The sequence below is a fragment of the Rana temporaria genome, chromosome 11 (assembly GCF_905171775.1).
Source record: "Rana temporaria chromosome 11, aRanTem1.1, whole genome shotgun sequence".
Classification (NCBI taxonomy): domain Eukaryota; kingdom Metazoa; phylum Chordata; class Amphibia; order Anura; family Ranidae; genus Rana; species Rana temporaria.
In genome coordinates, this window is record NC_053499.1 from 60,099,257 (window position 1) to 60,117,708 (window position 18,452).

The window sequence follows — 18,452 nt, forward strand, 5'->3', positions numbered from 1 at the left end:
GGCCTCTTCCCGACAACCTTGACTGTTGGTTGTCGGGGTCTGCGGGCATGGGGCTTATCGGAATCTGGGAGCCCCCTTTAATAAGGGAGCCCCCAGATCCTGGCCCCCTCACCCCATGTGAATGAGTATGGGGTACATCGTACCCCTAACCATTCACCTGGTGAAAGAAAAATGTCAATAAAAAAACTCTACACAGGTTTTTAAAGTAGTTTATTAGGCAGCTCCGGGGGTCTTTTTCCGACTTCTGGGGTCTTTCGACTTCTCCCTTCTGCCGGGCACCACTGCTGTCTTCTTTCAGCTCTTTTACCAGCGAGGGGCCCAGTCTTCTGCGTCACCTTCTTCTCTTCTTCGATGTTGACTCGATGCTCACTCGCCCTGTAATGCCGGGTGTGCGGTGCGCGGCAGTTTATATAGACCTCTTATGACATCACAGTCCCAGCATACCCCGCCCCCTTATGTCGTCACCACCTGGAGCATGCTGGGACTGTGTTGTCATAAGAGGCCTATATAAACCGCCGCGCACCGCACACCCGGCATTACAGCGTGAGTCAACATCGAAGAAGAGAAGAAGACGACGCAGAAGACCGGGCCCCCGCTGGTAAAAGAGCTGAAAGAAGACATCGGTGGTGCCCGGCAGAAGGGAGAAGAGAGCGGAAAAGTCGGAAGAAGACACTCCGAAGTCGGAAGAAGACCCACCGAAGTCGGAAGAAGAGAGAAGGCCGGGCCCCCGCTGGAAAAAGAGCTGAAAGAAGACAGCGGTGGTGCCCGGCAGAAGGGAGAAGTCGTAAAAGACCCCCGAAGTCGGAAGAAGACCCCCAGGGCTGCCTAATAAACTACTTTAAAAACCTGTGTAGTGTTTTTTTATTGACATTTTTCTTCCACCAGGTGAATGGGTAGGGGTATGATGTACCCCATACTCATTCACATATGGTGGGGGGCCGGGATCTGGGGGCCCCCCTCATTAAAGGGGGCTCCCAGATTCCAATGAGCCCCCCACCCGCAGACCCCGACAACCCTGGCCGTTGGTTTTCGGGGTCTGCGGGCGGGGTTCCTTTTGGAATCCGGGAGCCCCCTTTAATGAGGGGGCCCCCAGATCCCGGCCCCCCACCCTATGGTCATCAACATAGGGGCAAGGTGCTTTAGGGTGGGGGGCCGAAAGGCGCCCCAAAGCACCAACCCCCCCATGTTGAGGGCATGCCCCCTGGTACGGCTCAGGAGGGAGGGGCGCTCGCTCATCCCCACCCCTTTTCTGACCGGCTGGTCTGCGTGCTTACTTCCTGTAAAGTTGCCTCACTGTGAATGGGGATCCGACTTGGAGGCGACTTCCATTTAAATAAATGGGTACATGTCGCTTACAAGTCGGATTGAAGTAGTACAGGAACCTTTTTTCAAGTCGGAGCGACTGCAGTAGTGTACATTTAAGACGGCTCCATTCACTTACATTCATTTCTTCATGCAGCGCGACTTGAGGCGACTAGGGGCGACCTGAAGTCGGATCCCAGGTTGCCCCTGTGTGAACCGACTCTCACGGCAGGTGTCACAATACTTTTGACAATATGGTGTATATATGTATGTGTGTGTGTGTGTGTATATTTAATATATATAAACTGCTTGTTTACATTTCCATAGTATGTTATCTTTATTTGCTTTATCAGTTATTTATCTGTTGTTTGAACAAATATGTTTCACCAATTTTTGTGACTACAGGTTCTACTTACCATGCAGATGCTAATTATTTGCATAAATAAATATTTATTCTAAGAAAGCGCCAAAAAACAGAAAGTGAATAAAGGAAATTCTTATAAAAAGTCAAGAAACAAACAATATGCAAAATTGAATGGTGCATAATAGTATAGGGCACCGAGTAGCAGATCGTATCAAGCAAGTTATGAATGTGCATGTCAGGGCGATGACTTCCATAAGGTAGAAATTAGCACTGGTATTTTTGTCATGGGTTACATGTGTCTTTTTTTATTTCATATACTTTCAAGTAAAGTCGAGAGTATTTGGTTACAGTAAAAATATAAATGGGGAAAAGAAGGGAGCAGCAGCTATATGTGTTTAGTACTAATATGGCACAACTGGTACAACATCTGAAATATCTGTCATGTGACCTGACTCTTAATCCGGTCTCTAGAGCCATAGCAGGAGCTCCCCCCCCCCCCCCCCATATAACTCTCTATACCCTTATTGCCTCCTTATCCTACTCTTCCCCTATCTACCTGACCTACACCGATCAGCCATCCATGCGATTCCAGAACTATCGTTTCGCCTTTTCCCCCTTTACTTAACCTCATATTGAGTACAACCAGTTATTCTGAGGACATTTAAACTTTTCAATATATTACAACTTTGTCCTTTAAACTTAACCTTGTTGGGGGACCCTGTAGAATAGATACTGTACAACAAAACGGAAACCTTTCTCTTCGTTATACTTTTTTTTATTTTTTTTATATATAACCGTGGAATTTAAGCATACAGCTATGTTTCTGATTAGCTTTCTTTAAAAACAAAATTAAATAAACTTAAAAATAAACTATCTAGGCCCTGTTTACAAAATCATTGTTTAGACTGACAGCGACACCACGTGGTATTTCTCATTATTACATCTGCCTATGTAATGCTCTTAGGGAAGGTAGGATATAAAGCTTGCTTCATTATATTAACCATGCAATCTGTTTTTAAAGCTCTGGCAGTATGGCGAGTGGGTGGATGTCGTAATTGACGATTACCTTCCAGTTAAAGATGGGAAACTGGTCTTTGTACATTCAGCCTCTGGGGATGAATTCTGGAGTGCGCTGCTGGAGAAAGCCTATGCAAAGTATGAGCCACCTTTTTATTTTTCATTCTAGATTTTCACCCCTACAAAAATGTTCATTTTAAAGATGTGAGATTTTGGTGTAGATGTCTTTTGCTGACCTATCTTTTCCTGTTCATCACTGTAGAGCTAATGGGAGTTATGAGGCTCTCTCAGGAGGGAGCACCTCTGAGGGCTTTGAAGACTTTACTGGAGGAGTAACTGAGTGGTATGAGCTGAAAAAACCACCAGGTGACCTGTTTACAATCATCGCAAAGGCTTTGGAGAGAGGATCTCTCATGGGCTGCTCCATTGATGTGAGTGAATCAATAGTTTTTTTTTCCACAGATTTCAACAGTGTCATCCCAAAGCCTTGGTTTCTATAGCGGCTTCCTCATTATATTCTTTGTTTTCCTGTTTAATCATCAGTTTACAAGGTAAATCTGCAGTAAACTATAGCAACCATTCTTTATTATTCTGATGGCTCAGAACATATCTGAGATTAAATCTGATTGGTTCGTTTGCTTTCCTGCATGGTTACATTTTTTTCCATCCACGTGGAATCGACACTGATGGCTATTGTATTCAAGCAGCCAAAGCAAACAGCGGCTAGAATACCTGGACAGGGACTGTTTGGAAGCAGTCACTGCTCAGCTCCTTGAATTTTTTAGTCGCCACCATCTTTTACTACATTTGCTCAATTCATTTATAATTTTATTTGTTTTTACAGTTTTGTTCTACCCCTCTTAACTGTCTTGGTTTTATTTCTTAGATCTCTGGTGCAGCAGATATGGAAGCTGTAACCTTCAAAAAGCTGGTCAAAGGTCATGCATACTCACTCACTGGAGCCAAAGAGGTATATCCAGCACTAAAATATTTAGCACATGATTAGCGATTCAGTTTAATGTACTTATTGTCACTAGAAACAACTCGGGTCCTCCATCAAAATACTTACTATTGTAGTTTGGATCTAAGGCTCTGGGTAAACACATGTATAAGTTGAAGTGTGTCTTTCAGGTGAGAGAAATATGTAGGCTGCTTTGGTGGCCTTTTTATGAGTTTTCTGGCACTTTGGCTTCAAGATGTCTAAGTCAAAGACCCCGCACAGGCATGCATAAAAGTTCCTTATTTTCTGGGATAGTAAGCGTTGAAAGTAAAGCATCTGCATGACAGCCAGGCAACTAGCATTTTTAGAAGGAGATGTAAAAATTGTAGCCTTCTTACTGCAGTACTTTACACTGGCAGGGCTGAGAACCAGCCTCACCCCTAAGCACAATTGTCCTTGCTTGCACTGCATGGAGGGGGGGTTCTGACTATGTCTGTCTGCAATAGTATACTATATATAGTATACCAATTTCTGTGCACTGTGTGGGTTCACTCAAATGTAGCGCCTTTCGTGAACTTCAGTCCAGCTAGTGATGCACGTTTTGGGGTTTTTGCCCAGTTTTATTCAAAAGCATAGTTCAAAAACTCAGAGAAGGTTGCCCTTACAGGGGTCTTCATCATAACAACAAATGCAATAAAGATCCCTCCTTATGTTCTAGTTTTAGACCCATCTCGCTATTAAATGCGGACGTAAAATTGTTTGCCAAAATCTTAGCCGGGAGAATGAAAATAATCATGAAAGATTTAGTACATACTGATCAAGTAGGCTTTGTCCCTGGGAGGGAAGGTAGGGACAACAGCATCAGAACACTCCTGTTAACACAGATATTAAAAGATAGTAAATCCCCAGGTCTACTCCTGTCTATAGACGCCGAAAAGGCGTTCGACAGGGTAGACTGGGGATTTCTATTGAACACATTGGAGTTCATTGGGATCGGTCCAAAAATGATGGGGTGGATAAATGCTCTGTATAAACATCCAACAGCAAGAGTCAAAGTGAATGGGACACTATCAGGGACTTTTGAGATGTTCAATGGGACCAGACAGGGGTGCCCCCTGTCCCCTCTTTTATTTATTTTATCTTTGGAACCATTGCTGGACGGGATTAGAAATAACCCGGACATCAGGGGGATTCAAACAAATGATGGGGAACATAAGCTCGCAGCATTCGCCGACGATATCTTACTATATATAACGAACCCAACTATAACCCTCCCGAATCTATTAAAAACTCTTAAATTGTATGGAGATGTGTCAAATTTCAAAATCAATCCTCTAAAATCAGAAATCCTTAATATTAGCGTGAACGCACAGGACGTACGGAGATATAAGCAAGAGTTTCCATTTATTTGGAAAGATATCGAGATAAAATACTTGGGAGTTAATATCACAACATCCCCGGAGCTAATTTACCTACAGAATTTTATCCCGTTATTAAATGATATTAAAATTGATTTAAAGAGAATTGCATCTAGACAAAGATCTCTACTAGGGAGAATAAATTGTTTTAAAATGTTTATCCTCCCTAAGATATTATATAAAATTCAAATGTTACCAATCGCATTACCAGGTGCTTACTTTAAAATATTAAAACAGTTATTAAATAGGTTTATATGGCGGAGCAAAAAACCGCGCATAAGTATGGAAATATTAATTAGAGATAAGGAACGTGGTGGTTTGGGGGTACCTGATATTTACACATATTACACGGCTATTCACATGGCACGGGTGGTTGATTGGGTTAGAGATAACAATGAGAAAAGGTGGGTTAGATTAGAAAGTTGCTCAAACAAGTCACTATTAGGAAAAGAGATTTGGATACCGCCACATTTCAGACAACAAAATACGCACATGCACACGATCACATTGGCATCCATGTCCATATGGGATAGGACACACAAAAAGCACAGATGGGGCTTTAACTCCCCATTAATCCCTCTACTCGACACAATTTTTTTTGCACCAGGGAAAATAGGCCTGTTTGGTAACTGGATTAAAAAACCAGATGCACAATTAAAAGATATATTAAAAGACGGCAAAATTCTTACCTACCAGGAATTAAGTAAAAAAAAAGAATTGTTTGAGCTGAACTGGTGGCGATATATGCAGCTGACGCATTTTGTAGATTCCTTCCCCTCCCCCCCGAGGTCAGATAGAAATCTGCTCCCTTTGGAGCGTTTGTGTTTGGCACCAAAAGGAAGAGGCGGGATCTCCTCAATTTACAAAATTTTGATGGGATTGAAAGATCCCGGTTTCCCTCCTTATATTAATAAATGGGAAGAGGAATTGGGAACGGGTAAAACCGAGTTAGAGGTCAGGAAAATATTAAAAAAGACGCATACTAGTTCAACTAACTGTGCATTAATCGAAATGAACTTCAAATGTTTAGCACGGTGGTATATAACCCCGGTCATAGCACACCGTTTTCGAGATGATACCTCCAAATATTGTTGGAGGGGCTGTCTTGAAGTGGGTACTATGTCACATATATGGTGGACCTGTCCAAAAATTAAAACATACTGGAATAACGTATTATTAGTAATTGAGGAGATAACCGGAATTAAAATACCTCCTGATCCATGGGTCTGTCTGTTCCACGGGACAGAAATGTCAACCAAACAGTATATGAGAACTTTACTTCCCCACGTACTAGATGCAGCAAAGAGTCTGATCCCCAAACAATGGAAGGACCCTATGAGTCCAACAGAGAGGAGCTGGTTTTGCAGAATCAATGATATATATTATGCTGAACAGCTCAGGTTCATGGGAGAGGAAGGAGAAGGAGGATTTAAACTAAAATGGCAGGATTGGGTTTATTTTAAACTTTCATCGAGGTATATAGATAGGATGATATAGTGTAAGAAGTATAACGGGCAAAGAGAGATACAATACGAGACTGAATTTCGGAGATAGGGGAGGGTGGAGGGTGGGGCTAAGGGATGAGGGTGGGATGAGGGTTTGTTCGGCTAGGGGAAATTAAAAAAAAAAATAAAAAAAACATAACAACAAATGCAAATTTTCCAGCCTCCTGCTTATCTGAACAGAGTAGTCCCTGAGCCTGTCTCTGCACAGACTCACCACGTCCAGTCATTAAATCTTCTGACAAGACAAACAGCAGAGCTTGAGCTGCACAGGCTCTCGCTTAAGGACATACAGTGTCCTAATACTTCTCTCGGGCAATTGCCTGGTCAGATCAAATGGCCTCTTTGTGAGGCCAGATGGGACACTCTTCCAGGATCTTTTCACACGCGCTGCTCCTCCAACAGCTGGTCTCCAGGGAAATGAGTACAAAACAATAGACAACCCCTTGACGAAAAAGGCTGTGCACACCTGCACAATCAGGATGCTGGTTTCCAGTAAAATGTGGATGCAGGGTTAGAGGCTCCATCCCTCTCAAGTCTCTACAAAACCTCTGGGCTCCAGAACACAATCCAGAAGTTGCCAATCCTGGAGAAAACTGCAAAACCCAACTTAGTTTGCATAATTGAGAAATCTGGGTGATATCAAACTCTTCTGGCACCATGACATGCCGAAGTATGTCACAGCATCAAAGGGAATGATCGCGCCTAGTACAGATCTTCAAGTTTTTATACTCTATGTTATGGCCCTTTGTTTTATAGAATGCTTTTTGTTTTGTTAATAACAATGTGAAAGTGTGCAAAATACATTTGTGAAGATGTAAAACCCTAGATATTTTATATATTGGGATTGAATGTTTTTGTTTGGTTATCTCAAATAATGTAAAGGTTTGGGGATAGGTATTTTTCTTCTCTAGACACTTAGGCCTCATGCACACTGGATGTTTTGTCATCTCTCCTAGACGCCTTTCCTCCTGGCAGCAGTGTTTTGTTAGAAAAAACACTTGACGTTTGTAAACGCCTGTAACACCTTTAGGTGCGTCAAGCACTTACGGTACATCTTAATTTCATTGGCCAGACAAAAATTTATTCTGGCCACTGAAATTAATTTCCGCTCAAGTGCTTAAAGTGCCTGGCGTTAACGTTCGATTAGAAACGTTTACATGCATCATTTCTGCCAAAACGCCACTACTCCTGGACGTGCTGGCAGTGTTTTTTTTGTCTTTTCTGTCTCTAAACTCCCCTAAGGGCATAGACACAAAGTATAATATGCAGGGGGGTTTAGAGGCAGAAAAAAAATAACCAGATGTACCTAACAGCCACGTTAAAAATATCTAGTGTGTATGAGGCCTTAGAATGGCCATGAATAACACAAACTATGCTACACTGATTAGATGGGGAAGGACTTGCCAAGGGGGAAATATTTCTGGCTATAAGTAAGTACTCATCATTGAACACAGAGATTGCACAAAATCCCTGCAACATTTGATCCTTCCATTATTTTTGGAGAACAGGCTTGTTATGTGCAACTTCAACCACCACCAAGACAGGGAGAACACACTGTGGTGACACTTTCAAAGGTTGACAGATGTCTCACCACCCATTGAACCAAATGAGATATCTCCCTATTAATGGACAGCCTTAAATTTGCATGATTGGTGAGTTAAAACTATCTGACATTAGTAGGACTCCTCAGAGCAGCAGTGGTAAGGCCAGATGTTGGAATGTACATCCATAGGTGGGGTATGGGGCTTATTTAAATGTTAGCAGTCCAATAATAGCCGTGGAGTGCATGATAGCAGGGATGTGATGAGAGTTAACCTGAAATAAGCCAGGATTGGTAGCAGTAGTCCAAAACAAAGTACAATATATTGAAACATAAAACGCTTGGTCATAGACAGACTATAGTGAACAATAGTCTAGTAGTGAGTTAGAGGAACAGCAGGTAAATTAAAGATCAAAATCACACCCTGCAGGCGGTACCAGTATGCTCCCTGAATGTGTCCCATAGAGTGTCGCAATTGTATTTACTACTGAGGGTGTATTGCACCCCCCCACAGACTGTTTGCTATGGGGTTGCGGCCCACCCCGCTGTGCACCAGGTGTAAGAAAGACCACAGTGACTTGATCCACCTACTGTGGAGATGCCCGAAACCTCACTCATATTGGAAGAGGGTGGTGGGCACCATAAACAGTGTGTTCCAGATTTCATTGCCTACAGATCCAAAACAATGTTTACTTCATATACTGGACGAGTTGGAGTGGGAGGAAGGCACAAGGGTGGCAGTAATTAGACCTCTGTTTTTGGCTCGCAAGCTTTTAATGACTCATTGGATATCGGAGGACCCTCCTACCCTTAAAGAATGGATCAATACAATGGGGGATATGCTCTGGAAGGAGAAAATAATATACCAACATAGGGGTTGTGCCCAGAAGTTTGAGAGGTTGTGGGGACCGTGGCTGAATGTACCGGGCTTGGCCCCGGTGAATCTGGTCATGGGCAGATTGCTAGGCCTAGGTACTTGAACAGGATGTATGTTTTGCGTTTGGGTTTCATCTGGGGGATCTGGCAGCTCATCACGGTAGGGGGTGGGAGTTGGGCAGAGCCGGGAATGGTTTGTGATGTATGTGCAATATTATGGTTCATTTTGTTTGGATTTGTATCAGATTGTTTATGTAGCTTTGATGTATGTTTTTTTTTTTTTTTTACTTGTTCTTCAATAAACTCTTTTCTGGATAAAAAAAAATTAAAATCACAAACAGATGGGCAAGCAAGAGCAGAGGAACAAAAACATAGGTTTTAGGTGTTGGGTAATACAGATCAGAATTCCTATGCTCAGAATGAGGCTGATGAAGTCAGATTACACTGATCAGTGGCTGCAGGTGATTAGCAGCCGCTAATCATCTGAATTTTTTTCAACATGACCCTTCTAAAGAATTTGAGTAAATAATCGACTTCTGTAGATCAGTCGAGGCCACAAACTGATTGAAATTCAGCCAGTCCTCTAATTTTTCATCTTTAATGAATCACTCAGGCCAATTTTTCCAAATGAAATAGGATTTCCTGGCTATGCTATGCTGATATTGTGTTACCATTGTTTGACCTATGGAAACATATTACAACTTTTCATCCTTGGCAAATAAATCTTAAAACCTGATTGCATTTTTTTTTTTTATATTTAAGGTTAATTACAGAGGCCAAAGTACTAAATTAGTTCGCATGAGGAACCCCTGGGGTGAGGTTGAGTGGACCGGTGCCTGGAGTGATGGGTACGTGTCAGAACTTGGCGTCTGCCATGCTCTTTATGACTACTATTGTATTGAAATATTGAGTTTGAATCAAAGGTATAAGTTAATTATCTTAAATGCATATTTGTATTTTTCTAGTTCAAATGAATGGAATTATGTGGATCAATCAGAGAGAGATCTCAGACTAAAAATGGAAGATGGTGAATTTTGGTGAGTGTTCCTATAGGATAGTTTTTTGTAAAATGATGTTGGATTGAACAGTGGCCTTTACAGATATTTCTGATTCACAGTACATTGTACATTCATTTCTCCCTCAACCAATCACTGCTAAGACAAAGCTGAGTTCTGCCATAGGCGGCGAATGTGTATACATTTGTAAAGTAGCTGCGGTAAGAATTTAAATGTTCACCTAATTTAATTCTGACTTGTAATCATTGTCATCCAAAGTAACTAAAATAGTGAAACAACCAGCGCAAACAACCTAAAAATACAGCAGCTACAACACTGAGGGTCAAAATATGAAATCCCTAATCTCAAAATGTAAAACAGCAGTGCAGCGCAAAACGTCAAAAGACACATCTAAAATGGTAGAATCGATATTTTTATGAGAACACAGTCCATGCTTTTCATATTAATCCTTCAAAATAGAGGTGATGAGCATACACCAGCAAGTGTCCAAAGTGCAAAATAGATGGTACTTAAAGTGACTTTCGTGATGACTTCCACCAGTAGTAGTTCTAGCAGCTCACCTCAGGTAATGGACCCCTGAATATATCAGTCAGGTCTTTAGAGTGGTTCCCTCAATGGGCTGATCAAGCCAGGCACTCTGGGTCAGGAGGATATTAAGCCAGTACTTAGAGCATAAGTGATCTCATCAACCGACTCCAATAAGGTGTATATATATGGAAAAGCAAAAACAAAATCTAGTGTTCTCCGTTTGAATGAAATTTATTATAAAAGGTAAAAATTATGCACTTACAAGTAAGGCACTGTTCCACGGTGTCAGGGGTTTGCAGCGTGTAAAACAATCTGTACTCCATGAGACAAAGTGTGGGACGCGGGTGACGTCACGATCATCGATCACGTATTCTGTACGCGTTAGGTTCCAAAGGGGCGTGACTTCTTCAGAGGTGATGGAATGACGTTAGGCACCCGCTTATGTTCGTTGCTAACCAGCAGCTCCAGCCAATGACGCCGGTATACACTAAAAACGTAACCTTAAAAAGTAATAATATACCAGAAGTGTAATGGAGGCTTGGAACTGACTTCCGCTAGAGGTGGTGAGTCAATCAACAGTACGTGAATTTAAATAAGCTTGGGATAAACATAGGTTCACACACAAGCAAAACAAAAAAGCACAAAAAAACACAATAAAAAAAAGAGAGGGCAGATGCTATGGGACACTTGATCTTTTTCTGCTGTCACTCTTTCAAAGAATGGCGGTTACACAAAATATGCTGCTCTGTGGATAGCAGTACTAGGTGCCATCTGAACATAAAATGATTGGCCTACCACCACTGGTGCAGACCAACCAGACAAATTACTATAGCAGGGTAAAGTGTAACTCAAGCCAAAACTTTTTTGGTGATAATTTTTGGTAGAGTGGAGAAGAATGGGAACCTTGCTTTCTTGGGAAGATTGAAGCCTTGTACACACGGCCGAGGAACTCGACGGGCGAAACACATCGTTTTGCTCGTCGAGTTCCTTGTTGGGCTGTCGAGGATCTCGGCGAGCCAATTTTCTCCATTCCCGTCAAGGAAATAGAGAACATGCTCTCTTTTTGGCTCGACGAGATCCTCGACAGTTTCCTCGTCAAAAAGTGTACACACGACCGGTTTCCTCTGCAAAAAAAAACAGCAAGTTTCTTGCTGTTTTTTTCCGAGAAACTCGGTCGTGTGTACGAGGCTTTAGTCTCGAATACTCTTTCTGTGTATGGGAAATCACTTATGGGGACACACATATTAGACAGAGGTTCTAACCCTTCCTCAATCTAGTCAAAAAAAGCTTATAGCTGCAGATACACTGTAATCAATATGTGTCACAATTGTCATGTGAGCATTTCTTCTGCCACATTATAGGAAACCCACCACTGAGAAATGTGGGAGTTACTACTGTTTACCTTGGACAGAAAGCTAGTTACGTGGTTTTCTCCAACTTTGACTTTCTGAGCCACTTAACCTGAATCATGCATGCAGCAAGTCAAGGCAAAGTGAAGTCAGAACATATCTACATACTTCTTCCAAATCTGTGACTTGTAAAGTGTAAAAGGAAAAGGGTGAACAGGCAAACCAGACAGCTAGCATTTTCAAAAGGTGAGCCAAGATGGCAGCCTCTGTATTTTCCTTAATGAAATGTTTATTTAGGAACTTGGTTATGATTTCAGTACAGATTATAGACTTTACAAATCAAACCTAGTTTCTTTATCATACATCACGGGACACAGAGCAGCCATAGTAATTACTATGTGTGTTATACACCACCTATAGGTGAACGGACACTGGCACACCCAAAAGACAGGAAGTCCCCCTCTATATAACCACTCTCATACAGGAAGTACCTCCGTTTTTTTGCCAGTGTCTCAAGGTGTTGGTCACGGTGGTTAGTGATATGCCGAAGAAGAGCCCCATTGCAGGATCAAGGGGTTATGCAGTCGGATCCATTCAAGGTGGCAAAAAAAGAATGGCCAAAATGGATGGTACCCGAGCCTCGAGGAAGAATAAGCTAGGTGTCCTGCCTGTAATGCTCCTCTTTTGAGCACTGGACCCTGTGATCAGGGTCCTTGGTTACATGACTAAACCAAAGGTTGTCTTGGCAGGGTGCTGTACGGGTCCAAGGGTGTGGACCCCAGTATGTAAGAGGGACCCGGTCCTTGAAGGTCCGTCATGACATGGCCCGCCATGATGGGGGAAGATTGGGTCTGGCTCTGTTTCCAGCAGTATCCTGCGGCGGGAATGTTAAGTTAAAAGACGATCCTTAGAAAGGAACACATATGGTTCACTTTATGGGACTTCTTCTGAGTAGTGAATGCCTTGCCTGTTTGTTACCACTAGAGTGTGTATTGTAACATGCCTGGTGTTTTAACATCACCATGCTTCCCTTTTGTTGTGTCTCAAGTGTCTGGCAGCACTCCTGTGGATAGCATTGCCCCTTACTTTGATCTGTCTGTGCCGCCAAAAAGCTCGGGGGATCGCCCACCTCCTGAGCGTGGTAGTCGGCATCCCCCTGATATTTGCAGCCCCCCCCTCCGTGCTGTCCCGATAGCCGGGACCGCCATGTCTGCGCGCAGCTCTGTTTAAAGAGCCACCATAGGACGTTGGGGGTGTGGCTTAGGCGCGGCGGCGTGCATGTGGAAACAAACGTTCACGTAATACACAGCGCAGGCGCAAGGCTTACTGCCTATAAAGTTATGACTATGGGAAGAGTCTGGTTGCTGATGGAGAGACACAAGGGCATGTAAGCACTGTATGGGTGTTAGATACAGTGCTTACAGGAACATCTACTTGGCATCAGGCTGAGAAGTGATGGCGGCATATTTTCCATTGCTGGACTATAGCTCAGCAGTGGATGCATATTGTAAGTACCTCTGCCTTTTGTGCTTAGGACTATGGGGGTTATTTACGAAAGACAAATCCACTCTGCACTTGAAATTGCACTGAAAGTGCACTTGGAAGTGCAGTCGCTGTAAATCTGAGGGGTAGATCTAAAATGAGGGGAAGCTCTGCTGATTTTATTATCCAATCATGTGCAAGCTAAAATGCTGTTTTTTATTTTCCTTGCGTGTCCCCCTTGGATCTACAGCGACTGCACTTCCAAGTGCACTTTCAGTGCAATTTCAAGTGCAATTTGTACTTGTAGTGCAAAGTGGATTTGCCTTTCGTAAATAACCCCTGTCGTCCCAAAAGAAAGCTGGGGGGAATAGAGCAGGGAGGAATGCAAGGGCGCCGCGGTTGGGGTCTGAGAATCCTAGTCACGCTTCCACAGTACTATCCTCCCCTTAAAGACCACAAGCAACTGGCCAGTCTGAGCCATTTAGGCTGTCAGGCATAGTAGCTACTTCCAACATTTCAGCCTCTGCATATGTCACTAAGGACGATTTGGCTTCAGCGTTAGCTGGTTTGGAAGGAAAAATAGCCAATATGTTCTCGTCTTCCTCCCAGTCCAGGAAAAAACGCTATAGGTCCCCTTCTCCTCCTCCTGACCTTCCAGTATTGAAACAGGAATGGGCAGATGATGTTGAGATACCATTGGGTGACCGGGGAGAAGGGCAGGCAGATGACTCCTCCTCTGAGGATTCAGTCTCAGAAGAGCCCTTCTCAGCCTCGCAATTTCAAAAGTTGTTAGTTCAATCCCTTATGGAGTTGGTCCTTTCTGGATACAAGTTGCCCCCAGCACAGGTAGCCGAGGCCCCCTTTTCCTTTTTGGGTTCTTTAAGGCCTTCACAGGGTCCGCATGCTTTCCCTGTACACCCATAGCTGGTGCGGCTGATAAATGCTGACTGGGATCACCCAGATAGGTATTTTCTTCCTCCTAGAAGATGGTCTCTTCTTTATCCGATGGAGGAAAAATTCACTAAGAAGTGGAGTTTGCCAGCAGTAGACGCTGCCTATCTTCTATGTATAGGAGTCTAACTTGTCCAGTGGACAATGTCCAGGTTTTTAAGGACCCAGCCGATAAAAAAGCTGGAATCTTTGCTTAAGGCCTCTTTAGCTGTGGCTGGTGCAGCAGCACAGCCTGCAGTAGCAGCAATAGGCATATGTCAATCCCTAAAAGACCAACTTAAGCAGGTTATTAAAGGTGTCCCCGCTCAAGGGGAAGCGGCCCGTGAGTTAGCTGAGCTACCTAGAGCCTTATGTTTTGCAGTTGACACTCTTAAAGATTCTATTCATCAGTTGTCACACCTTGCTCTCTTATCGGTGCATATGCGTAGAATTCTCTGGTTGAAGCATTGGTCAGCTGAATTGCCATGCAAAAAAGCTATTGGCAGGTTTTGCCTTTCATGGGGAATGGTTGTTCGGGGTTGATTTTGGATAAATGTATACAAATAATTTCAGGTGGTAAGAGTGCCCTTTTACCAGTTAAAAGGAGTAGTAGATGTCCTTCATTTAAACGTTCTTCTTCCCCGATACCAGGTGCGTCGAGGCGGCCTCCACCATCAGGTTCAAGAGGTAAGCCCTGGGGGCAGAAGCCTGCAAAGCAGAGATCCAAAGCCTCCTTATGAAGGAGCACCCCCGCTCGATCGGCTTCTGCAGTTCTCAGGGGCTTGGCAGGAAGACATCCAAGACAGATGGGTCATCTCCACGGTATCTCTTGGGTACAAACTAGAGTTTTGAGTGTTTCCACCTTTTCGTTTTCTAAGGTCGAACGTTTCCAAAGACCTAGTGAAAAAAAGGTCTTTATTCCCGATTGACGTCTCAGGGTGTAATTATAGAGATTCCCTCAGAAGAGCAGGGCATGGTGTTTTCTTCAAATCTCTTCACGGTGCCAAAGCCAAATGGAGATGTCAGACCCATTCTAGATATCAAAGATCTAAATCAGTTCTTAACCTTCCACTCTTTACGCATGGAGTCAATCCGGTCAGTTTTATCTACCCTGCGGGGAGGAGAATGTGTAGCATCAATAGACATCAAGGATGCATATCTGCATGTGCCAATTTTCCCTGCTCACCAGAAGTTTCTGCGATTCGTGGTAGAACAGCGACACTTTCAGTTCGTGGCCTTGCCCTTTGGGTTAGCCACCACACCCCGGGTGTTAACAAAAGTTCTGGCCCCTGTACTATCAAGACTAAGGGTCCAGGGTATATCAGTAATGGCATACCTAGATGACCTGCTGCTGATAGACCAGAGTGTGTCCAACACTGTCAAGTATTTGGATCGCCTGGGTTGGATACTCAACCTAGAGAAGTCAGCCTTACGACCAGTAAGAAGACTTGGGGATTTTTTGTTCTGGTTATAGACACAGCCCAAGAAAAAGTATTTTTGCCTGATGAAAGTCAGGGCTAAAAAAGGTCTTGTCCATGGGGTCAAGGCAAAGAAAGATCCTTCCATTCGCCTTTGCATGAGGTTGTTAGGGAAAATGGTGGCTTCATGCATTCCCTATGCCCAATTTCATTCAAAACTGTTGCAAAACAGTATTTTGTCGGCTTGGAACAAAAAGATCCTTGTATTGCTTACCCAATGTATCTGGCCCCAAGGGTGCACAAGGGTCTCAATTGGTGGTTGATAACCAAAAATTTGCAGAAGGGGAAATCCTTCATGCCAGTAACCTGGAGGGTAGTAACGACGGATGCCAGCCTCTTGGGCTGGGGAGCGGTTCTGGAGGAGACCACTGTCCAGGGGATGTGGTCAGAGTCCGAAAAGGCCTTGCTTATTAACATTCTAGAGGTTCGGGCGGCGCTTCTGGCTCTAATGGCCTGGACTTTCAGGTTGCAGGGTTGTCCCATCAGGATACAATCCAACAATGCCACAGCAGTGGCTTACATCAGCCACCAAAGAGGCACCAGAAGTCACGCAGTCCAGAGGGAGGAGAACCATATTCTGGCTTGGGCAGAGAGGCATGTACCTTGCCTATCTGCAGTCTTCATTCCAGGAGTGGAGAATTGGCAGGCGGATTTTATGAGCCACCAACAATTGTTGCCGGTAGAATGGTCTCTGCATCCCAATTTTTGCCCATATGCCAAAAATGGGGCATCCCGGACGTAGATCTAATAGCGTCCAGGTTCAATATGAAGTTAGACAACTTTGTGTCAAGGACAAGGGATCCACTTGCATGCTGGACAGATGCATTAGTAACCCCTTGGGATCAGTTTTCACTGATTTATGCTTACCCCCAGTTCAGCTTGTCAGAACCATTGACGTATCTCGGCATAGAGCCTACATATACCGTCAGAATATTTATTCTGAACTATAAAATATTATTGTATTATGAAAATATGTATATCTGTGCTTTGGGAGAAATACAATTTTCCTACAATACAAGATATCTAAAATTCTTTTATCCGTGCTATTTTGAGGACAAGCAATACAAATGAATATTTAAAATATATATATTTATTAACTAAAGGTACAGTGCAAAATCTAAAATCAGGTACAATTCGTATTACAACAATTATTTGATATGCTTCTATAATCAGAAATAAGCGATGGTTGAATGTTTAGAGACTATTTACAATATTATCACAAGGCATTCATAGCTCTCATATTTAAATCATCTTGGCGTATTTGAAACATTTTAGCTTTTGGTGACATAACCTTAACATTGTATTATTTCTTCTCAATAACAAACAGATCTCTTGCTACTGCTTCTTAAATATGTGTACATAACAAATGTTATGTTGTACCCAAGCTTTTGTTAAATTTGGTGAGGATATATCTTCACATACGCCCTCACTCTAAAACCGATTTACCATCATTGGCACTTAGCTTTTCAAAGTCAAACGTAATGCGTATGTCTTTAATATTTGGAATACAATTACGTCATGCTGCAGTTAGACATAACCAATTTCCAAATTATATTTGCCAAGTATATTTACATGGTTTTAGTTGTGTGTGTGTGTATGTGAAAATCTCCGAATTACCAAAAAGGTAAATAATCAAGATTATACGTTACCAGTATGTAAGAGATCTTTCTGTTTGAGAAGGGAAAGTCCTAATGAAGGACCCTCTTCATTCCCCTACATCTTTGCGGTCAATCTCTCCCTTCCAGCTTCCTTCAGAGATCAGAGATCAGCCTTCCAGGGATCAGCTCCAGCCATCTCCCATCAAGCTTCTTCCCATCAGCCCCCCTCTCTGTCCTGAGTAATCACTTTTTTATCTCTCCCAAGAAGTGGGTGTGTCACATCACTATCACATGACTGCCGATGTCACATAATAATATGTTTTGATAAGTCTATATTGAACCAATGCCGATATTAACCTGTAGGGGGCAGTAGCGTGTAAGGAATTATTCCTAATGATGAGGTCAAGCAGAGTTAATCATGACTTATGACCTCTAACTTGGGCCTATAAAACCCCCCCCCCATAAATTGTCCTGTATGTCAAACAGTTGTCAGACATCTTGGCAACGTCTAAAGTTATGATTGAGATAAGGTTTTATGATCAACACACGTGCCTTGGAAAGTTCCTTTAAACTAATGTCGGGCTGTGATCAAGGCAGTCTAATACTTTGAAGTTATTTTAGGATCTTATACCTGGGACCCCAGTAGTGTCTATGTATTAACGAGTAGTATTATGTGAATTACTGATATACATGTTGTTGTTGTGGCATTATAAAGATACAATACTATTTAAGATAATATAATTTCACTGGGATTGTGAATAGCCCCCTTAGTCTCATAGTGCAAAGACAATGCTGAGTTTCGTGTCATGCTGTGCAGGCTTTTCATCTCCCATGAAACCAGAATTCCTCATCATTCTCTTATCTTCTAAGTGTTAAACCCCCAAGATATATGACCTTGGAGATGGCACAGATAGGCATCCAGTTTCTTGTGAAGAGATAGGTCATTCTGGGAACAAGGCCTTATTCACAGGTTTAAGACACAAAATGGCATCTCTTCTGCTAAACATATTATGAATATGGAACACTATGAAACATATCAAATGTGCGATCTTATGTGTATTCTTTTAACCCCAAATGTTCCGACAAATCCCCCCCACGTTCTTTCATAG

At 42.8% G+C, this 18,452-nt stretch overlaps 1 protein-coding gene across 1 annotated transcript in view; it reads left to right on the top strand.

Annotated features, from left to right (window-relative positions):
* The window catches only part of CAPN1 (calpain 1), a 120,126-nt gene that overhangs the window by 62,220 nt on the left and 39,454 nt on the right, over positions 1–18,452 (top strand). Inside the window, exons 5-9 of the mRNA XM_040328635.1 lie at positions 2,688–2,821; positions 2,946–3,114; positions 3,570–3,653; positions 9,725–9,810; positions 9,928–9,999. Of these exons, the coding sequence (XP_040184569.1) occupies positions 2,688–2,821; positions 2,946–3,114; positions 3,570–3,653; positions 9,725–9,810; positions 9,928–9,999 (545 nt within the window). The remainder of the gene's footprint in view (positions 1–2,687; positions 2,822–2,945; positions 3,115–3,569; positions 3,654–9,724; positions 9,811–9,927; positions 10,000–18,452) is intronic.